Below are 22,238 nucleotides of genomic sequence, written 5' to 3' on the forward strand. Positions count from 1 at the left end.
GGCGACGGCCTGTGGTGCCCTCTGCTGGCCATTGTGCGCATTGCGAACCGGCAGGCCAGGAGGGGGCGTGCACCTGCTACCTGCCCCTGCACCCCTAGACAGGGGGAGGACCCCCCGGGATTCCAGGGTCTCTGCCTGGTGGGCGACCACAGGACGCTTGGACACAGAGGCTGGTTATGGCTTTCAGGGTGGGAGATGGTGGTAGTAGGGGGCTGGCCCCTGCTGGGCTGGGCTTCAGAAGCCCTGATGACTCACAGCGCTGTCGGGCCATGCTGGGCCACGTCTGTCGGGCTCAGCCCGGCCGGGTCAAGGGCAGCTGGGGGTGTCTGGTGCCTTCTGGGCAATATCAAGACTTGACCACCACGGAGCCCTCTTCCTGGGAAAGGAAGGTGCTCCCTCCAGCTCCAGGCCTTGAGAGGAGTGTCCTTGCTCCCATGCCTGGGCAGGATTCCACAGACAAGGAGCTCAAGAGGAAGAGGGGAGAACTGGGCATCCACCCACCCATCAGAAAGCACAGCCCCCACTGGGCCAGGACTGCCAGCCCCCCTGCTTGGCTGAGACCCTCCCTGAGCAGGCCTGAGCACCCTAGCCGCCCCCCCCCGGCTCCCGGGGCGGCCTCTGCTGGCCCAGGGGTGTCCACACTAGACCTGGAGGTCACAGGGACAGCCCCCAGTGCACCCGCTGTCCCCACCCGGCCAGACGCTGTCATCAGCTGGATGGTCTGGACTTCGGGGACCCTGCCTCTAGGCTGGGTCATTTGTCTCTTGGGAGCCCCAAAACCTACACCTGCCTCCTTGCCCAGCCTCCCACCTCCCCCTACAGGCCACCTCCCGCCACAGCCCCCTCTGGCCCATCCTGCCTCTTGGGCAGCCTGAGGGGAGCCCACTCCCCCAGCTCCCAGGCCCCCCTTTCCTGACCAGGAGCTGCTGGTTCTGAGGCGCCCCCGCCTCAGGGGTCTGCTCAGGTCGCAAGGCTCCCTGTCCCCCAAGGACAGACACGTGCAGGGCCCAGGTCACTCAGCTATTGAGGTCCCTGCGAGGAATCCCTGTGCTTCCTACCCCAGGGCGTCACTCTGCAGGGCTGCCAGGTTAGGGGGTAATTGAGCACTTCCCTCCCTGGGGCCTGGCGATCTCGGCCCCAGAAGCAGGCACAGACAAGGCACAAGGGCCGGGGTCCCTTCCAGGAGCCCCATGGAGGGGCAGAGCCTGGGAGGCCCCCAGCCCACACTGGTCACGCAGGGGAGAGGTGGGGTCTGACGGCACAGCCTGGGGCGGAGGGTGGGGGCTGCGGAGGTTTGACCACAGGCAGAGCGGGCCGTCTCGCCCAGTGCCTGCCCAGCTGTGCTGCCCACGGATGTCCCCACCAACAAGGCCGGCTCTGTGCTGTGGACAGGCTGTCTTTGTGGCCGCCTTCCCACCCGCGCGCCTCTGGTTCCGCCCCCGCCCCGTCTCCTCCCTGACTCGGGCCAGGCCAAAAGGCCAGTGGGGCCCAATGCCATTTTGGGTGGAGATTCTTCTTTTCCATTTCTTTCTGACTTTTTCAAAATACTTGACTCACTGAAAGGTTACTGCACAAAATTAGTACAGGAGGCAAGATGTCTTCACACCCGTGTCAGCTGCCGGGATCACAGTAGAGGCACAACGTGTGCCTGTCACCGGGGGAAGGTGTACTCGGCAGGGCGGCTTCACAGGTGGCGGTGCTACTGAGAACAGCTCCATGTGGAGAAACATAAAAACGATTCCTATTAACCCTCCCCCAAAAGTGCTTGCTGTGGGAATTGCTAGGCTAACGTGAGGGGCAGAATTAAAGTTGAAGAGCACCTGGCCTGTTCCGTAGTGATCCCTACAGAGCATCCTCCTGGGCGGGGTCCGCAGGCCCCTGGGGGGCCCTGAACTCTAGACATAACAAGACAGCAGAATGTTACAGGCTGGGCTGTATCCCCCAGTTCATATAAGGCGGGGTCATTAGGACGGGCCCTGACCCAACGTGACTACTGTCCTTATCAACAGAGGACACTTGGTCATAGACATGCAGGGAGAAGGTCACCTGCAGACAGAGGTGGGGATCAGGCTGCTGCTTCTACAACACGAGGAGCCTCAAAGATCGCAGCCAAGCTGCTGACACCTGGTCTTGGGCTTCCAGCCTCCAGGACTTCGAGACAATGAGTTCCCGGTGTTGAAGCCTTATGGGCTATGGTCCTCTGTTACCACAGCCTCAGAAACTAGTACAGGGTGATTTGCCTTTTTCACTGGGCTCCTGTGGGCACGGATGGTGCAGAAGCCCCGGGGGGTGAAGCTGTTGGCTCCTCGGCGAGGATCCCGGTGTGGCCATGGCAGGACCCCCTCACACACACCTCCGGGAGGAAGTGCCCGAGCGAGCCCGGGGCCTCGGGCAAGCTGGCAAATGCCCCTGATGCAGCGGACTCCAGTCTGGGCCCTTGGCAAGAGCCCTCAGGTGCCAGCCTCCTGCAGCACTTGCTCGGGCGACGGGCGAACCCTGACCCACGCTGGGCCGGCCATGCTGTTCACACCTGGGGTCTTGGCAGGCATTTGCCCCCAAACAAGAGAAACAGCAGACAGTCTTTGTTGCCATGGTAAATTCGAGCTCTCTACTGGAAATTAGAGTTTTAGAGCCTGCCAGCATCAGGGAGGCAGCTCCCCGACCTACAGGCCCTTTTCCGAGCGTGCGATGCTGCTGTGAGTCCCACATGGACGTGGAAAGGGAGGCTCTGAATCTGCATTTTTCAACAACCGACGCATGACATTACAGAGTCACGGGGGCCAGAGACCCGTCCTTGGAGCGGGAGGGACCATGAGTCCCCGGGGCCCCAGTGAGCCGCGCCAGGGGTAGGCTCCCCGTCCAGACGGTGGCCGCCCGGAGAGACACCCCGAGCTGGGGTTCAGTGTCGATCGGGGGAGAACCTCCTCAAGGACCCGAAAAGGCCGCTCACCTGCTCCTGGTTTCTAGCTCCGAGTCTGGGCGAGGCTGGGTTTTCTCTGGATGCTTCGACCAGGATGGTGTCCCCAACAGAACGAAGGTGGGCATGGGGATGAGGTCCAGCTGCTGCTGGGAAGCCCGACGTCAGGGAGATTCGTAAAGACACGTATTCACGCTGCTCTTCTTTTTCATAGAAACCTGCTCTTTATGTGTTGAATGCTGGCACCCCAAAATGCCATAAAGGGACATGTTGATGAAGCTACTTGGGCTCAGCTACCTTGAGAGTCTTGGCAGGGTTTACGGGGGTGAGGGTAAGATGTGCCTGAGATTTGGAGCTGGGATTAGAATTGGGCAAATTCAAGACATAATTGGTTCAGGATTGGTGAGCACATAGAGGGTTAGAAGTGAGTTTAGAGGATTAGCTGAGGAAAATGGCAAAGTTGATGTTTTCTGCAACTGTCTGTCATTGTTATTTCAAAAGAAAGAATAAATTTGGGTCTCTAAATTGTCACAGTTTTATTTTCTAATACAGTAAATATGGATGGATAACACCCACAAGATAAAAGTTCTTTGGGACCCTTAATAATTTTTAAGTGTGTAAAAGTGTCCTGAGGCGCAATAGCTTAAGAACTGCTGACACAGAATTTATGAGGAGACCAATGATAAAGGGCAGAGCCTGGGGAGCTGGGCAGCCCTGGACGGACTGGACAAAGCGAGGGGTGGTGTCCACGTTCCCCGGGCAAGCTGGGCTGCAAGCGTCCCTGGGCAGAGACTCAAACTCGGCCACCACCGGGAAAGGTGCAGGCTCCACTTCCGCCTCAGACAGACAGAGCAGGACGCAGGGGGAGGCCCAGTGCCGCCTGTGACGTGAGGGGAGGTCTGGGATGTCCCCAGAGGGGACCCCCAGGGCGTGGGGGGCGGGAGAGGCCGAGGCAGCAGAAGCCACAGGAGAGGCAAAGAGACGGGGTCCACTTGGGCTCCTGACCAAGCGACCACAGAGCGGGGCTTCCCGCGACCCCCTCCTCTGATGGGATTGATTTGCTAGAGCCGCTCGCAGAATTCAAGAAGCCGGTTTACGTAGTAGATCGCTAGTTTATCACAAAGGATATTAAAGAGCATGAAAGAACTGCCGGATGGAGAGATACTTGGGCTGAGGTTTGGGAGAGTTCCAAGCACAGGTGCTTCTGTCCCTGTGGAGTTTGGGGCCTGGCACATGGAAGCCTTCTGGATAGCCAAGCTAGATGCGCTCTGAACCTCCCTCTTTGGGCTCTCGTGGAGGCTCCACCCCTCCTATTGTGGTTGCTCACCCCCTTGTGGCCCAGATGGTAAAGAGTCTGCCTGCGATGTGGGAGACCCGGGTTAGAGCCTGGGTCGGGACAGTTCCCTAGCGAAGGCAATGGCACCCCACTCCAACAGTCTTGCCTGGAAAATCCCATGGGTGGAGGAGCCTGGCAGGTACAGTCCCTGGGGTTGCCAAGAGTCGGACACGACTGAGCGACTCCACTTTCACTTTCACCCTATCGCTGGGCTTTCCTGGTGATTCATTTGGTAAAGAATCCACCTGCAATGCAGGAGACCCCTGTTCTATTCCTGGGTCAGGAAGATCCCCTGGAGAAGGGATAGGCTACCCACTCCAGGCGTCCCCTTCTCCTCCTGCCTTCAATCTTTCCCGGCATCAGAGTCTTTTCCAGTAAGTCAGTTCTTCGCATCAGGTGGCCAAAGTATTGGAGTTTCAGCTTCAGCATCAGTCCTTCCAATGAATATTCAGGACTGGTTTCCTTCAGGATTGAGTAGTTTGGTCTCCCTGCAGTCCAAGGGACTCTCAAGAGTCTTCTCCAACACCACAGTTCAAAAGCATCAATTCTTCAGTGCTCAGCTCCCATTCATTAGCCTATGGAATTACCCAGCCCATAAAAACGAACCACACCACATTTCAAGAAGCGCTGCTGCTGCTGCTGCTAAGTCGCTTCAGTCGTGTCCGACTCTGTGTGACCCCACAGACGGCAGCCCACCAGGCTCCCCCATCCCCGGGATTCTCCAGGCAAGAGTACTGGAGTGGGGTGCCACTGACAAAGCTGGAACAGCTTCAATGCAGAAACCAAGGGGTTTCCAATGCCCACGGATAAAGATTAGGGTTAGGGTTAGGGTTAGGGTTAAGCCCTCCGCAAAGGCCCACGTATGTGCTGGCTGTGGAGTATGTTTCTCTCTGAATAAACTGACTTCTTACCTCTCAGTCACTTTGTCTCTCACTGAATTCTTTGTGCAGTGACACTCAAGAACCTGAGCTCCATTAGGTCCTGAAACAGGTCTGTGGCCTCAGTTGGAACACAGAGGGTTTCAGCTGGGCCTGAGTCCCAGTGTGTACTAACTGGCCTCAGGACTGGCTTGGTGATCCGGGGGCTGGGAGTTGGCTGTGCAGCACAGTGGATGCGGGTTCAGTTCCCGGTCAGGGAACAAGCGTCCCCCGTGCCTGATGCTCTGCAAACGCTGAGCCTCTGCACATGAGAGGGGAGCCCGCGCTGCAGTGATCACCCTACATGATACAACGAGGGCCCTTCGGGCCACGACTGAGGCATGTGGCAGCCAGATACATTGAATGAAATCAACGAAATATTTTTTAACAATTTTTAAAAATTTAACAATTTTTAACCTGCCAATTCAGGGATATGGGCCCAATCCCTGGTCCAGGAAGTCTCCGCATGCCACAGGATGACTAAGCCTGTATGCCACAACCAAGGAGGACCCAGCCAGACATAAAGAAATAAAAAGATTAAAAGGACCAGACCTTGCACGCAGGCCAACCTTGTCAGCAGCCCCACCCTTCTGAAACTTTGCAGAAGAATGCAAGACTGTTACTGCCTTGATCCTTATCACCTACGCTGGGGGCACAGCCTCTCCCTACTCACCAGGGAGAGGGGGAGTTCTTGAGTGGCTAGCCTAATGTGTTTGCCCTTTGCTTGGCAAACAAAGCCACTCTTTCCTTCTCCAAAACTCTGTCTCCATATTTCTGCTTGGCACTGGAGCACAGAGAGCCAAGGTTTCGGCAGCACTGGCCCCTCTGGGTCAGTCAGAGCTGGCCAGGCGGTCCCCGGAGAGCCTTTTCCCAGGAGCCCTGTCCCCACATCTCACTCCTTCTGCGACCCTGAGGCTTTAGCTGTACCCCGGCCCCCTAAACTTACGTTTCAAACACTGGCCCCGCACGACCCCCGTCTGGGTTTGTGTTAGAGCGTCCACGTGGTGACGCAGAGCCTGTGGGTTCTCTGGGCTCCCCCTTTCTGAGCCACACCAACCCCTGAGAGTTAGTGGACGGGGCACCAGCCACCACCCAACACCATCTTCACAGCTGGGGCCAAAAGCCCAGCCTCTCCGCCCAGCGGGACCGAGGCAAGTCTCAGAGACAGACCTTTGGGTGCAGTTGAAAAGGAGAGCGTCATTGCTTTGCCAGGCGAGGGAGACACAGAGGGCTCATGCTTTGGAAAACTCTGTGTCTCCACCCTGGGACGATAGTGACTAAGAGGGTGTGATCAGCTTGTGGACATTCTTCTGATGGATTCGTGGTGAGGTAAGCAGGAGTCCACATCGTCACCCTTCAGGTCCAACTGGTCTGGGGTCTCCATGCTTGTGGGCAGCACGTCATCATTAATTGTTCATTTCTCCCACCTGGAGGGGGTTTCAGCCTCTGAAGAGCTCAAAGATGTAGTTGTCTGTATCCTGATGGGGAAACACAGCCCTGCCCCCAGGCTGCCCTTGACTGCTTGTTTCTCCTGGTCTCAATGGAAGAAAAAAAGATCAATAACCAATCTAAAAATGAAATAGAAAAAAATGGTTTGAGCCAACCTGAGGATTATGACGCTGGAGACAGTCTGAGAAGCTGAGGACTGTTGCACCCAGTCGAGGTCAAGGCAGGGTTACGAAAGCTTTTGAGACAAAGGTTACAGGACATGTGGGCAGTTTACACAACTCAGATCCGCAGCACAGAGGGTGACTCTACAAGATTAAGAAGGAATGTTGGCTCCCAAGGAGGTTAATGCAGACTCACCCCACACCCAGAAGGGGGCGGGAGCTCAAAAGTGGAGAAAAGTTTCATCACTTCATTTTTCTTGTCATAAAATGTGAACTATATTTCATCACGGGGTTGGGAGAAACGTCTGGCGTTCCCTGAGACAGCACAGTGTCAGGGGTCAGGTGTGTGGACACCTCCCTCCTGGCCCGAGTTCTGCAGCTCCTGGAAGTGACCTTGGCCCCCGGAGCCCCAGCCCGGCCAGACCTCCTCCTCCTGCCCAGCCCAGCGCCTCGCCTCCGCTGCGTTGCATCAGCTGTTCTCAGCCCACAGGGACCTCAACTCTGCTGAAGACCTGACTGAGGCCAAGGGGGTGAGTGCTTGCCAGAGCACAGCTGGGGTGGGGCCTCCTGCAGGCAAAAAGCCCCCTCCTTCCCCTAGAGTTTCCCACTTTTCTCCCCTCCCCAGGGTGGGGCCCAGATGGGCAGAAGGCAGAGAGAGGCACCCAGTGGACTCCACGCCCAGGGGCTGCCTGGCAGGCCACGCCCCATCGCTGTGCGACCTTCCACCCCAGGACACTTGTGTGCATGCATGCTAAGTCACTCAGGGTCTGACTCTTTTCAGCCGTATGGACTGTACCCCGCCTGGCCCCTCTGTGCCTGCTATTCTCCAGGCAAGAATACTGGAGTGGATGTGTTGGTTGCTCAGTCATGTCCAACTCTTTGTGACCCCATAGACTGTAGCCGCCAGGCTCCTCTGTCCATGGGATTCTCCAGGTAAGAACACTGGTATTCTTCTCCACGGGATCTTCCCGACGCAGGGGTCAAACCTGTCTCATGTTCTGTGTATTGGCAGGCGGGTTCCTTACCACCAGCACCACCTGGGGAGCCCCCTGGGACACTTACATCGGGAACCAGCAGACACCAAGCAGGTGTTGTTTGTGAGGGTTTGTATTTTGTTGTGTTTTGTTAACTGTCGACACTGAGTGACCACTACCCCTTAAAAACACAGTGCCAATGTTCTCAGAGCCTGCCCTGCACCACAGGCTTCCTGGGGCAGCCAGAAAACAGACTTCTCAGAAAGTTCCTGGAGGGAGAGGCTCCCCAGTGGTCCCGGGGTTAGGACTCCGCACCTCCAGTGCAGGGGCTTCAGGTTCCATTCCTGGTGGGGGAGCTAGGGGCGAGCACTGCAAGTAGAGAGCCACACGCTCTGGAGCCCGCGTGGCACAACTGCAGAGAAGCCGGGGCGCCGCGGGGAAGAGCCCGCCAGCCCGACCAAGACTGATGCAGCCAAAACCAGATGAGTTAAGGAGAGAGAGAAGCTCCACCCAGAGCCGATGATGCTGGTCTTGCCTCACCCTAAAACCTCGGCTGTAAAACGCTCCCATCGCCCAGTCTCCTCGTCCCTTCTGAAACCCAGAAACCTGGGGGCCTGTCGGGCACAAAAGCCCTCTGTGTCCCTCACTTCCCGTTTGTCGAAAAAGGGTCTAGTCTCCCAGCCCCTTCCTGAGTCCAAAGAGCAGGGACAGGCAGCTACTAATCGCAGAGGTGAGGGAAACAAGGGTAAACAAGAGAAGCAAAGACAATAGTTGAGAATAAAACAGCCCCAGCTGCTCCCACCGGGATTCTCCGCACTGTCCTTCAGGAACCAAGGCACCGCCCGCCCGGTGGACGGTGAGACTTCCAGACCACAGGATGGCAGACTCCAGAGCAACTGAAGCCGGATGCTGATGACAGACTCCTGAGACACTGAAACCCTTCGCCTCAGACTGGGGCTCAAACTCACGTGACCAGGACTCGGACCCAGAGTAAACCCATAGTCTCCCAACTAAGACTGCACATCTGGTCTTAGGACTTAATGAGGCTCATGTTCTCTGTGTCTCAGCACAGGGGGAATTCAGTGAGAAGCAAGGTGTTAGGCAGGAAGTGGGTTTATTAACATAGGATGTGTGTAAAAGATGCAGTTGTGGCGGGCAGGGAGTTCTGTCCAAGGATTAAGCGGGCTACAATTCTGTAGTCAGAGAGAAGGGAAGAGGAGATGACTGTCCTGCGCAGGTAGACAGGACGCTTGCCTCACCAGCTCCTCCTTTGCATCTGGCAGGAGACTGACCTTGTGAGGTCAAAGTAGGGCTATCAGAGTGATTATTCAAGTCTGTAGAAGGGTGGTGACGTTGTTCTTGCACCTGACAGCCTGGATCACTGTTGTTCAGTCACTCAGCAGTGTCCGACTCTTTGTGACCCCGTGGACTGCAGCACACCAGGCTTCCCTGTCCTTCACTATCTCCCAGAGTTTGGTGAGACTCATGTCCATTGAGTCGGTGATGCCATCCAACCATCTCATCCTCTGTCGCCCTCTTCTCCTGCCCTCAATCTTTCCCAGCATCAGGCTCTTTCCAATGAGTCAGCTCTTCGCATCAGGTGGCTAAAGTATTGGAGCTTCAGCTTCAGCCTCAGTCCTTCCAATGAATATTCAGGGTTGATTTCCTTTAGGACTGACTGATTTGATCTCCTGCAGTCCAAGGGACTCTCAAGAGTCTCCTCCAAGACTACTGTTTTAAAGCATCAATTCTTTGGCACTCAGTCTTCTTTATGGTTCAACTCTCACATCCATACATGACTACTGGAAAAACCCTGGCTTCGACTATATGGCCTTTTGCTGGCAAAGTGCTGTCTCTGCTTTTTAATATGCTGTCTAGGCTGGTCATAGCTTTTCTTCCAGGGAGCAGCGTCTTTGAATTCCACGGTTACAGTCACTGTCTGCAGTGATTTTGGAGCCCAAGAAAATAAAAGTGTCATTGTTTCCATTTTTTCCCCATCTATTGGCCATGAAGGGATGGAACCGGATGCCATGTTCTTAGTTTTTTGAATGTTGAGTTTTAAGCCATCTTTTTTGCTCATCTCTTTCACTTTCATTAAGAGGCTCTTTAGCTCCTCTTTGCTTTCTGCCATTGTTGAGCTACCAACTTCCCTGGTAGCTCAACTGGTAAAGAATCTGCCTGCAGTTCGGAAGACCTGGGTTTGATCCTTGCCTGGGTTGGGAAGATCCCCTGGAGAAGGGGACAGCTACCCACTCCAGTATTCTGGCCTGGAGAATTCCATTGGTTCACAAGAAATGGGCAAGACTGAGCGACTCACTTTGCCCAGTGGCCACAGGACTGGAAAAAGTCAGTTTTCATTTCAATCTGAAAGAAGGGCAATGCCAAAGAATGCGCAAACTACCACACAATTGCACTCATCTCACATGCTAGCAAAATAATGCTCGAAATTCTCCAAGCCAGGCTTCAACAGTACATGAACCATGAACTTCCAGATGTTCAAGCTGGATTTAGAAAAGGCAGAGGAATCAGAGATCAAATTGCCAACATCCATTGGATCATTGAAAAAGCAAAAGAATTCCAGAAAAACATGTACTTCTGCTTTATTGATTACGCCAAAGCTTTTGACTGTGTAGATCACAACAAACTGGAAAATTTTTAAAGAGATGGGAATACCAGACCACCTGACCTGCCTCCCGAGAAATCTGTATGCAGGTCAAGAAGCAACAGTTAGAACCAGACATGGAACAACAGACTGGTTCCAAATTGGGAAAGGAGTACATCAAGGCTGTACACTGTCCCCCTGCTTATTTAACTTCTATGCAGAGTACATCATGCGAAATACCAGGCTGGATGAAGCACAAGCTGGAGTCAAGATTGCAGGGAGAAATATCAAAACCTCAGATACACAGATGGCACCACCCTTATGGCAGAAAGTGAAGAGGAACTAAAGAGCCTCTTGATGAAAGTGAAAGAGGAGAGTGAAAAAGCTGGCTTAAAGCTCAACATTCAGAAAACTAAGATCATGGCATGCAGTTCCATCACTTCATGGCAAATAGATGGAGAAACAATGGAAACAGTGACAGACTTTATTTTCTTGGGCTCCAAAATCACTGCAGATGGTGACTGCAGCCATGAAGTTAAAAGACGCTTGCTCTTTGGAAGAAAAGCTATGACCAAAGCAGAGACATCACTTTGCCAACAAAGGTCCGTCTGGTCTAGTCAAAGTTATGGTTTTTCCAATAGTCATGTATGGATGTGAGAGTTGGACTATGTAAGGTATAGTTCGGGCTGAGGCAGAAAAGGAAAGACGACCTCAACAGAAGTAGGTTACTTTTATTCAGGCAAGGAGCAGCCTTGCCTGAATAAAAGGACAGTCGGCCTAAGGACCAGGCTGAGCACAGAGAGGGATCAGGGAGGCTCCATATTTATAGGGAGGTTTGTGGAAGCGATAAGGGAAACGTTAATCAGGCGGGATGTTTTGGGTATTCTTTAGATGAGATGGCATTTGTAGTTGGGCAGGGGGTGATAAGTCTTCTGGGCAGGTGTAGGGGTTGGAAGGTTTCTGGACAGGGGCTGATAAGTCCCAGATGGATGCAACCGGCCTGGAGCCTCAGGGCGGGACCTAAAGTCTTGTTTTGTTTTCTCCCAAGTTAGATGATTCAGCAAGGGCCTTTGCGACTGTTGTTTTCTTTTCTAGGTCCAAAGACTCCTCCAGACTATAAAGAAAGCTGAATGAGGAAGAATTGATGCTTTTGAACTATGGTGTTGGAGAAGACTCTTCAGAGTCCCTTGGACGGCAAGGAGTTCAAACCAGTCAGTCCTAAAGGAAATCAGTCCTGAATATTCACTGGAAGGACTGATGCTGAAGCTGAAACTCCAGTACTTTGGCCACCTGATGTGAAGAGCTGACTCACTGGAAAAGACTCTGATACTGGGAAAGATTGAAGGCAGGAGAAAGGGACAGAGTATGAGATGGTTGGATGGCATCACAGACTCAATGGACATGAGTTTGAGCAAGCTCCAGGAATTGGTGATGGACAGGGAAGCCTGGTGTGCTGTAGTCCATGGGGTCGCAAAGGGTGGGATACGACTGAGCAACTGAACTGAAGTGAGTGGCTCACTTTTATTTTTTTCATTTGCTTTCTGCCATTAGAGTGGTTTTGTCTGCGTATCTGAGGTTACCGATATTTCTCCCTGCAATCTTGATTCCAGCTTGTGCTTCATCCAGCCTGGCATTTCGCATGATGTACTCTGCATATAAGTTAGATAAGCAGGGTGACAAGATACAGTCTTGAGGTACTCCTTTCCCAATTTTGAACCAGTCCATTGTCCCATGTCCAGTTCTAACTGTTGCTTCTTGACCTGCATACAGGTTTCTCAGGAGGCAGATGTGGTGGTCTGGTATTCCCATCTCTAAGAATTTTTCAGTTTGTTGTGATCTACACAGTCAAAGGCTTTAGTATAGCCAATGAAGCAGAAGCAGATGTTTTCCTGGAATTTCCTTGCTTTTTCTGTGATCCAACAGTCAGTGGGGAGGTTTTCCGTGTATAAAATGCAGACACGGGATGCACAGTGCAGGAGAGAGGAGGCCAAAGGGCAGAGAAAATTTTTTATGTTTATATTTTTCTTGTCTTCCCATAAAATGTGAATTTTATTTCATACTTCTAAACTTAGTACTACTTCGATAGGAGGGATTCCCAGATGTGGTTCCCAGGGTCGATGGCCTGTCCTGGGCTCTGGATCCACAGGAGAAAATGAAACCACAAGCCTGATTTCAGCCCCTCCCCAGCCTCCAGGCTCACCCAACCTAGGAGGGCTTGGAGCAGCTGCCAGGCCTGAGGGTGATGCTGTGCAGGGTACTGTGGAGGTCCTGGGCATGACGCCTCTATGTCCCCATTTCTTTTATTACAGGAAACAGCTTTCACCCAGCCTCTATGACCTTCCCTGAGTTTCAAGTAGATTTAAGCAGTTGTTCTTAGGGAAGGGAGGGGATGTGAGAACAGGGAGAAAAAACAGTCAAGGGCAGTCTTGGGGCAGGGTCCTGTTTTCCCTTCAGCAGACAGACATAACTATATCTTTGAGCTCTTCTGCAGACGCTGAAGCTTCTCCAAGTGGAGAAGTTAACTGTTAATGATGGCATGCTGCCCACAAGCATGGAGAGCCCAGATCAGCTGGACCTGAAGGTTGATGATGTTGACTCCTGCTTACCTCACGAAACTATCAGAAGAATGTCCTCAAGCTGATCACACCCTCTTTGGAAATTAATATAAAACTTGTCACTGTCTTCCCCAAGCTGGGACACATGGTCTTGAGGACAGGGGCCGCTGTGCGCCTCTTTGCCTGGCAAAGCAATAAAGCGATCCATCTCTTCTTGCTGCTGTGGTTTAGTTGCTAAATTTTCTCCAGCTCTTTGGCACCCCATGAACTGTAACCCACTAGTCTCCTCTGTCCATGCATTTTCCCAAGCAAAAATACTAGAGTAGGTTGCCATTTCCTTCTCCAGGGGAGCTTCTTGACCCAGGCATTGAACCTGTGTCTCTGGCTTGGCAGGTGGATTCTTTACCACTAAGCCCCCTGGGAAGCCCAATCCTTTTCTACTTCACCCAAAACTCTATGTCACCGAGATTGAATTCCACACCAGAGTACAGAGAAGGTGAGATTTCGGTCTCAAGGACAGAATTGTACCCTGGGTGCCCCTGGCTTCAGAACGGCCGGGGGGCGAGGGGCGGCGACCCAGACTCCCAGACCCAGGCCCGCATGCCCAGGGCCCCTTATGGCCTCCTGAGGCGGAGGCTCAGATGCAGAGTCTCAGGTGTCCAGGTCTCTCTGAGACTCCGCTTGACCGCGGCCTGAAGCCTCAGCCTTAACTCCTTGATGCTCGACGACCCTCACTCCAGTTGCCGCTGCAAACGAGAGGAGGGAATTGAGCCGGCGCGCCGTCGGGGACCACGCAGCCCTGGGTGTGCTTCACTCCGTGGGGAGCTCCGCCGCGGGGACGCATCAGTCCAGGGAACTAATCACTTCCACGCCCCGGAGGCGCCCCGCTGCAGGGGGTGCACGCTCCGGGAATCACGGCCCCCAGGGACGCGTCGTGGAGGCGGGAGCGCCTCTCGGGGGTGCATCGCTCCCTGCAAAACCATCCGGGGGCTGCATCACCAGAAGGATGTGCGCCCCTCCGGCATAACCACTTCTGGGGGCATACCGCCCGGGGGACTCAGCGCCCAGGGGACTCAGCGCTCCGGGGCGCCGCCCCGGGGCTCTCCGCCCTGGATGAGTACAGCTCCTGAGGCGCGGCTCCGGGGGACTGGGGCCGCCCCGGGGGCGGGGCGAGGCTCCGGGGGGTGGGGCGCCGTCTCGGGGGCGGGGCCCCGCCGGTGCCGGCGCGCAGGCCCGCCCTCCCGCGCCGCGCCCGGATTGGCTGCGGCTGGGGGCGGGGCCCGCGGGGCATTGTGGGTCCCCCGCTCGCTCCGCCGCTCGCCATGTCGGGCTCCCCGGTGAAGCGGCAGAGGATGGAGAACGCGCTGGACCAGCTCAAGCAGTTCACCACCGTGGTGGCCGACACGGGCGACTTCCACGGTGAGGCCGCGCTGGCCCCCGAGCTCATGGGGCGGGCCGGGCAGCAGCGAGAGACTTCGGGCGCGCGGGGCGCCGGCCCGCCCGGCGGTGTGGGGAGGCGCGGGAGGGCCCGGGAGCGCGGACGCGCGGCTGAGGGGCGCAGGGGCGGCGGCGAAGCCCGGCCACCCGGCTTCCTGGGCCGGGAAGTCTGCCCCCCTCCGCCTTGGCGCCCCTCTCCCTCGCCCCCCGCCCCCGCTTCGGCCCTGCTGTTCCCCGCCCCACTTCTCCCTTGCTCTCGGCGCCCCGTGCTCGGCCCCCTTCACCGTCGGCCGGGGCGTGGGTGCCTCAGGACCCGAATGCGCGGGGCCCAGCGCCCCCGTCCTCTGCGCTGCTGGAGCCCGCGGTGACCGCCAGTGGGTCAGAGGACGGTGTCCCAAGTACTTAGATTTGGACAGCGATTCCTGGTCCGCCGTGGAGATGCGAACCACTTGTGGTCACACGGGGCAGTTGCGTTGCGCGAATGTTGAGCAGGAACATGAGTTAGTTTTGGGCCCAGAAAGGCCGGACTCTGCGAATGACACCGCCTGCTTTTGAAACCCCGTGTTGCGCACACTTCCCACCCCTGCCCAGGGGACAGCTGCACGCTGGTGACCATGGCCGCGTGCGGGCCAGTTAGACGTTCACCGCCTGGGACCAAGGATCCCCGGAGGTACAGCCCCACTCACTGCAGGGAGGCAAGCAGAGCTTGGGCCAGGTATAGGTTTTCCTGGCTTGATTCGCCTTCCTGGGAGGGAACTGGGGGGCTTGGCCTTCCCATCCTCTGCAGCGGAAACCCAGACTAGGTGAACCTCCATTCACATCCTCTGTGAACCATGAAGGTTGTCAGAGAAATCGTGAAATGTTCCGTGCTGGGAGTGCTCCAGGGCACACGGTAGGGAAGGGACTTCCTCGTTTCTGCTTTCTCATGGTGACTTGAGAAACAGGCTTTATTTCCTCTTTGGTAAGAATAAGACTCTATCTCACAGAGCTGAGGAAAATGAGTAAGCATATTTGGCTGCTTAAACATAAACGCTAGAGATGGTGATGGGCTTGAGTCCAACCTGTACATTAAACCAGCTGACAGAAGGTTCCCTCCTGGTCAGAGCTGGGGGCCCTGGGCAATTCCAGCTCCGGCTGACCTGCGAGGCCACCGGCTTCTTCCCACCCGTCCCTCCCTGGTCCAGGCCTCTGGCAGTGACCTCATCAGGACAGAGAGTCTGGGAAAGTGGCTGCACGTCTTTCTGCTAATTTTATTTATTTTGGCTGCACTGCTCTGCACGGGCTTTTCTCTAGTTGCGGCACGCAGGGGCTGAGCTCCCGCTGCAGTGGAGGGCCTCTCACTGTGGTGGTCTCTCTTGTGGAGCACGGGGTCTCGGGCTCAGGGGCTTGGTACTTACGGCTCGAGGCTCAGTAGCTGTGGTGCACCAGGACGAGCTGCCCCAGGGCGTGTGGGGTCATCCAGGCCCAGGGACCCAACTCACGTCCCCTGCAAGGGCAGGCGGATTCTCACCCACTGCACCACCGGGAAGTCCTGGTTTGCTCCTCCTTAGTGTGGAGTGTCTCCCATCTTTGCTGAGTCTGTGCTGTTTTCCTGTTGGTTTCACTGGGCAGCAGCTGCAGGCTGGCTGGTCTTCAGGTCAACTACCCGTGGCCTCTGTCAGTGTCGGCCCAGTGTGTCCAGAGGCCTCTTGGGGAATGCTTGCTCTATGTTCTCCTCTTTGGAAACATTGAAACCCAAGTGCTGACATTGAAGATTGCTAAGTGAGTGTTAGTGACTTTATTTAAAAATACATTTATTGGTGATGTGTACAGTACACTAGGTGTGTGTTAGTTGCTCAGTTTTGTCCGTCTCTTTGTGACCCCATGGACTGTAGCCCACCAAGCTCCTCTATGGAATATTGGAGTGGGTAGCCATTCCCTTCTCCAGGGGATCTTCCCAACCCAGGTATCTAACCTGGGTCTCCTGCATTGTAGACAGATTCTTTACCAACTGAGCTACCAGAGAAGCCCATATATATCTAAATCTTACATAGTTGTAATTGCAGTTTTACGGTCACTTTGTGAACTGAAGGGTTTTGCCTTTGGGGCGTCATAAGCCTCTTTGAAAATAAGTCAAAGCTGTGGCTGCTCTTCCCGCTCCATGCCCCATGCCAGGTTTTGTATTCTGTTAAGGGTTCCTGGAGCCTGAAGCCCATCTGTTGACCCCAGATTTTGTTTTTAATTCTGTTAAAAGTCAGCTTTATCAAGGTACTATCTTCAGCGCATTACACCGGGTTTCACACATTTGTGTAAGCTCCACTCCAGAGCGTGCTTTCTTAACTTGTTGTTTTGAAATAACTAATAGACTCCAGGAAGTTGCAGAATTCGCCCATCGGGTCCCACGAATCCTTTTGCCATCACCTCCCTGGGTGTTCTTTGTGGCCGCGGTGTGATATCAGGACAGGGGCCTTGGTGCCAACACGGCGCTGTGAACAGGCTGCAGACTGGCCCTGTGTTCCCTGGTTTCCAGCTGCACAGAGGAGGGGTCGTCCTCTGTGGCGGGTTCTTAGGGCCACCAGGACGGGCAGGATACAGCTGTTCCCGGCCCCTGAGAGCCACCCCCTTCCCTGTTTTCCATCTCTGTGGTTTTGTCATCAGAAGATACTTTGAAAATGCTAGCTTGCCAAATCACCTTACTGAACTGGCTAATCCTGGAAGCTGAGTTTTGATGAACTTGAGCTCAGCACTGCCCTGTGACAGCCAGGGCCTCGAGACTCCTTGGAATTCCCGCGTGGTTATCAGGAAGGAACAAGTGTGTTAAAAGAATAATTTGAAGGCCCGTGTCCAGCCCCTCCGCGGCTGACCTGGGCGCCAGCACCTGCGGACGCCGTTGGTCTCCTCCTGGCCGCCTCCCACCTTGCTCCTTGGTGCTGGGCAGCTCTCGGCTCTTGGCACGGCTGCTCGCTGGCTTAGCCTCCAGGTTTCCTCCCTGTGCTCAGCTGCCTCCTGGCCAGCCTTCCTGCATGAAGTGTGGCCGCACCCTACTTGGCTCTGTCCCTGTGTTTAGGGCTTTCAGGGGTCATCTCAGGTTTCTGGGTGGAAGCGGGCACTCCACTGACCCCTGTTTCCCACAATTACTTCCCAGCCATCGACGAGTACAAGCCCCAGGATGCCACCACCAACCCGTCCCTGATCCTGGCTGCGGCACAGATGCCATCCTACCAGGAGCTGGTGGAGGAGGCCATTGCTTACGGCAGGAAGCTGGGCGGGTGAGTGCGGGGCCGTGGGTGCTGGCCGGGTCTGCTTGCTTCCCTCCCGAGGCCAGTTCGCCAGTGTTTTAAGCTCCGGGAAGGAACGCTGTCTGCTTTCTTGCGGGCATCACCCATTGGGAGTAGACAGTTCACTGAGTTTTGGTGGCAGGAGCGTGTGGATGGCACCCGAGTCCTTCCCCCGCTGTAGTCTGTGTCCTCAGCCCTGGCGGCCGTGGAGCTGCTTTCTGGCATTTTGTTACCTTCTAATAGTCTTGTTGGAGTGAGAGTCACTGTCTCAGGGAGCAGTTCGTTCTGATGCATTCACCTATACAGTGGTGCAGCCACAGTCCAGTCCGAGAATGTTCTCGCCTCCTAGAACGTTCTCTCGTGCCTCCGCCTGCGACCACAGACTGGTTCTTCTCTCCATAGACTCGCCTTTGCTGGGTATCATTTTAAATGTTCATCTGGGTGGTACTGCTCAGCTGAGAGTGGGCTCGCAGGAAACAGTGGCCCCTGGCAGGAGCTGTGCTGGGCTGGCCTGTCCCTCTCTGGCGCCCCGTGTGCTGAGGTCAGCCGTGTGCAGGGGTGGCAGTCATGCCCTGGGCCTGCCCTGCCCCCCCGCCGTGCACCCCGTGCTGCGGCTCCCCTCCCTTCTCGATGCTCCTGGAATTGGTGACGAGGCAGTGCCCTTAGTGATCAGCAGACTGGCCCTGCTCTCAGGCCGGAGATCTTTCTGGTCCATCTTGGAGCCGCACTGTGCCCCTTATTCATCTGCCCAGGTAGCTTCAGAGAGGTTGGGAAGAGTGTTTTGTTCAAGCCCCCAAAGATGGCAGGGCTCAGCTTGAAGGATGGAGACACTGGGGATGAGGCGGCCGTGGCCGCGCCCGTGTGAGCACCTCAGTGCCCGAACCGGCCGCGCCACTGGGGAGAGGGCGGTGTGCTCGAGCCCAGCCCCTGGTCGGGGAGCTGAGGGGTCCCACGAGCTGTGTGCTGTTGCCGAAATCTAAAAAGAAAAAAAAATGTGTAAGGTGGTAAGTTTTCTGCTGTGTGTTTTATCACCACTTTGAAAGGTTTTTAAGAAAAACAGACGGTGGGAAAAGAATTTGGGAAGCAGGTAACAATTTTTGCAGAATCCTGTACATTTAAAAGAAAGAAGCTTCTAACCTAATTTTTTCCCTTGGAATTTCAGGTCACAAGAGGAACAGATTACAAATGCTATTGATAAACTTTTTGTGTTGTTTGGGGCAGAAATACTGAAGAAAATTCCAGGCCGCGTATCCACGGAAGTGGACGCCAGGTAAGGCCTCAGGGCCAACGAGTGGGGGTCGAGAGCAGCAGCCGCTGTCATTCGCAGCTCCCCACGCAGCGCCACACGCTGCTGTGGGCGCCTGGCCTCCGCTTGCGTCTGCCCCACTCAGCCGCTGCAAGCCAGGCGCCCTGTGCCCTGCAGGCTCTCCTTTGATAAGGATGCGATGGTGGCCCGCGCCCGGCGCCTCATTGAGCTGTACAAGGAGGCTGGGATCAGCAAGGAGCGGATCCTGATAAAGCTCTCGTCCACCTGGGAAGGAATTCAGGCCGGAAAGTAAGTGTCCCCGTGAGCGCGGAGCTGCTGGGGCCTCTGCCCGTCCCGGGTAGGCCCCTCGGGCAGTGGGCCTGCGCGGTGCCGCCGGCAGAGGTGTCGTCTGCCAAGGACAGAGTGGGAGTCGGCTCCCCCCAAGCACCCTGGGCACGGAGGGGGCAGGCGGGCATGGACAGGACGCTGCCCTGGTGCCCAGGCTCGGCTGTCCTTGGAGCGCCTGGCCACCCCCACGGGTCCCTGTGTTGTTACGCCACGCACCTTCTGCCTCTGAACGCTCCCGAGGGACAGGGCTGTGCCGCACATGGCCTTCGTGTGTGGCTTCCCTTGCTTGGCTCCCGTTCCAGGCTCACGCGCGCCACGCCTGGGTCCCCCTTAAGGAGGTCTCCCTGTGTGTGCACACCTTCCAAGCACATCCTCCTGGGGCACGTGGCTGCCCGTGTCGGATAACGCTGAGCGTGTGCTTGGGGTGGTCTCCTGTGGGCACACACCAGCGGTGGAGTTACTAGCCCAGTGCTCATGGCGTTGGCCACCAAGGCGGCCCTGTGCCCCCAGGGCTGTGCTTCTTGACCGCTTCCCTGTGGCCCGGCAGCGGGGCACCTCTGAAACCATCCACTGGGACAGGAACTCAGCTGGCAGGTGGTAGAGCGTGGCCAGGACCCCCTTCTCATGGTCAGCCCTGACGTGTCATCTGGGGGACGGGCTTTCTGCAGGCTGACCCAGAGGGCAGGTGGGGGCCGTGGGGCCAGTGAGGCTGTGGGATTGAGGCAGGACGGTGCTGTGGTTGGAGCCGACTCCATGATCTCCAGCCCGAAGGTCCCTTTTTTTTGGCTGTGCTGGGTCTTCACGGCTGCCTGGCTTTTCTCCAGGTGGGAGGGTGGGGGCTCCTCATTGCGGCGGCTCCTCTTGTTGTGGCGCACAAGCTCTGGGGCTCCGGGCCTGTGGGATCTTCCCGGACCAGGGACTGAGCCTGTGTCTCCTGCACTGGCCCAGCACAGAGGTTCTGTGACGAGGCGAGGACTGTCTGCAGCTCTCGGGGGCCTCTCACCTTGGTCCCTGTTCTGAAATGCGGGTTTGATGAGGTCTGGTTGCCCACAAGCCGCTGGCCTGAGCTCGCCCTGGTGACCCTTCCACAGTTACTCACGAGGGTGGAGCGACCCAGCCCTGCCTTTCGGGGCTGACGCGTGCGCTCTCCCCGTCCCGCAGGGAGCTGGAGGAGCACCACGGCATCCGGTGCAACATGACCCTGCTCTTCTCCTTCGCCCAGGCCGTGGCCTGCGCCGAGGCCGGCGTGACGCTCATCTCGCCCTTCGTGGGCCGCATCCTTGACTGGCATGTGGCCAACACAGACAAGAAGTCCTACGAACCCCAGGAGGACCCCGGTCAGTGGCCGCCCGGGCCGGGCAGAGGGGTGCTGTGTTGCGTGCTCCCAGGGGGCCCCAGGACGGAGGGTTGGGTGGCACGGAATGCAGCTCTGGTGTGTCCCCCCAGGAGTGAAGAGCGTCACCAAGATCTACAACTATTACAAGAAGTTCGGCTACAAGACCATCGTCATGGGTGCCTCCTTCCGCAACACGGGCGAGATCAAGGCCCTGGCTGGCTGTGACTTCCTCACCATCTCGCCCCAGCTCCTGGGGGAGCTGCTCAAGGACCACAGCAAGCTGACGCCTGTGCTCTCGGCCAAAGCAGGTAAGACAGTCCCCTCCCGCCTCCCACCGCCTCGGGCTCCACAGGCACCAATGCCTTGGTCCCTTGAGGCTGTGGAACCTGAGCCTCGGGGTGGGCTGCCTCCATCCCTGGGCGAGGCTCTGAGTCCATGGCCCGGGCATCTGCTCCGCAGCCCAGGCCAGTGACCTGGAGAAGATCCAGCTGGACGAGAAGGCCTTCCGCTGGCTGCACAATGAGGACCGCATGGCTGTGGAGAAGCTCTCTGACGGGATCCGCAGGTTCGCCGCGGACGCGGTGAAGCTGGAGCGGATGCTGAGAGTGAGCGCCGGGGCCACGGCCGGGGCCACGGTTGGGACGTGGGCAGGAGGGGTCATGGGCGGGTAGGAGGGGCCTGGGGGCGGGGCCGGAGCCCAGGGGCGGGGCCGCTGTCGGGAGGGCCCAGGGCCGCCGGCCTGGCCAAGGGCGGGGTCGGGGCAGCCTGGTGGGCACACGAGCTCACACCATTCGTTTCCAGGAACGAATGTTCAGCGCAGAGAATGGAAAATAGCGCGGCACCCGAGGCTGGACCACGGATCTGTGCGTCTCTGAATTGGGGCCTAATTGCACATGCTTTGTGATGAATCTTGGATTTTTTTTACTAATTGGAGCGGGGACGAATCATAGATTTCTGATTTATGTAAAAATCTGCTCAGCGCATTAAAGCCCTCACTTTTGCTTCCTGTCTCCTTCCCGGGGCCTGATGAAGGCGGGATTAGGCCGGCAGCCCCATGGGGACCCCCAGTCAGTGGTGACAGCCCCTCGCCTGCTGCTGGGCAGTGACCCAAGAGCTTTGACTCTGAAGGCAGGGACCCCCAGGCTTCTAGGCTGTGCCTGCGGCGCTGGGCAGGGGTGTGCTGCCCTGGCGGAGAGGCCTGCTGTGGGGACACGCGGCTCCCCTGCCTTGGCCACGCTGCCCAGACTTTGCTCTGGCCCAGGTTCCTTTGGGGTTGGTGGTGCCACCTTGTGGGGACAGCATAACGTGTACGGGCCTCAGCTTCCACACCTCACACCGGGCACAGGCGGGCAGCGTGTGCGGACCTTTGCCGCTCCATTTGGGCTTTGCGGTGCGTGTGCTGCACTGAGGGCTTGGCGGTGGGTGGTGACAGGGGTCCACAGGGGAGCCCCTTTCTCTCCCTGCGACCAGCCTGAGTTCCTGAAACATTGAAGGGGGGTCGGCGGGGGCGGGAGGGCAGGGTCTGGGGGGATGGCCTGGGAGCAGGACGGGGTGGCTGGGTGTCCGGGTCTGCACCAGGGGAGCCAGATGTTGGGACGGGCCTGCGGGACACACCTCAGGTCTGGATGTACCCACTCCTCTCCCGAGGGGCCCTGCTAGGCCGGGCTTCTTCCCCATAGCTCCCTGCAGGGGAGCGGTGCCCC

At 56.7% G+C, this 22,238-nt stretch overlaps 1 protein-coding gene and 1 long non-coding RNA gene across 5 annotated transcripts; both read left to right on the top strand.

The window, feature by feature from the left end:
• Positions 1-6,723: 6,723 nt before the first annotated feature.
• Positions 6,724-13,127, top strand: LOC138984686 (uncharacterized). Of its 4 annotated transcripts, none has more exons than XR_011461947.1 (6): positions 6,724-7,310; positions 7,562-7,713; positions 7,793-7,883; positions 8,582-8,744; positions 11,452-11,862; positions 12,848-13,127. It is a non-coding gene; the product is annotated as an uncharacterized lncRNA (long non-coding RNA). The 4 variants fall into 4 exon arrangements; XR_011461946.1 differs by having other exon boundaries at positions 6,732-7,310; positions 8,582-8,722; XR_011461948.1 differs by lacking the exon at positions 8,582-8,744 and having other exon boundaries at positions 6,739-7,310.
• Positions 13,128-14,170: 1,043 nt separating this feature from the next.
• On the top strand, positions 14,171-21,536 carry TALDO1 (transaldolase 1). Its single transcript, XM_070358998.1, has 8 exons — positions 14,171-14,330; positions 17,473-17,596; positions 18,768-18,875; positions 19,029-19,160; positions 20,361-20,536; positions 20,646-20,843; positions 20,995-21,140; positions 21,337-21,536. The coding sequence occupies exons 1-8, from the start codon at positions 14,234-14,236 to the stop codon at positions 21,367-21,369; spliced, it is 1,014 nt and encodes a 337-aa protein (XP_070215099.1). The 5' UTR covers positions 14,171-14,233; the 3' UTR covers positions 21,370-21,536.
• The last annotated feature ends 702 nt before the right edge of the window (positions 21,537-22,238 follow it).

This window comes from Bos mutus, chromosome 22 (assembly GCF_027580195.1).
Source record: "Bos mutus isolate GX-2022 chromosome 22, NWIPB_WYAK_1.1, whole genome shotgun sequence".
In the NCBI taxonomy this organism is placed as follows: Eukaryota; Metazoa; Chordata; class Mammalia; order Artiodactyla; family Bovidae; genus Bos; species Bos mutus.

Bases quoted from the DNA above. Each gene is read 5' to 3' on its own strand.
- TALDO1 (XM_070358998.1), top strand. From the start codon at position 14,234: ATGTCGGGCTCCCCGGTGAAGCGGCAGAGGATGGAGAACGCGCTGGAC. The intron at 17,597-18,767 runs GTGAGTGCGGGG...TTGGAATTTCAG, and splicing joins TACGGCAGGAAGCTGGGCGG to GTCACAAGAGGAACAGATTA. The intron at 21,141-21,336 runs GTGAGCGCCGGG...ATTCGTTTCCAG, and splicing joins AGCTGGAGCGGATGCTGAGA to GAACGAATGTTCAGCGCAGA.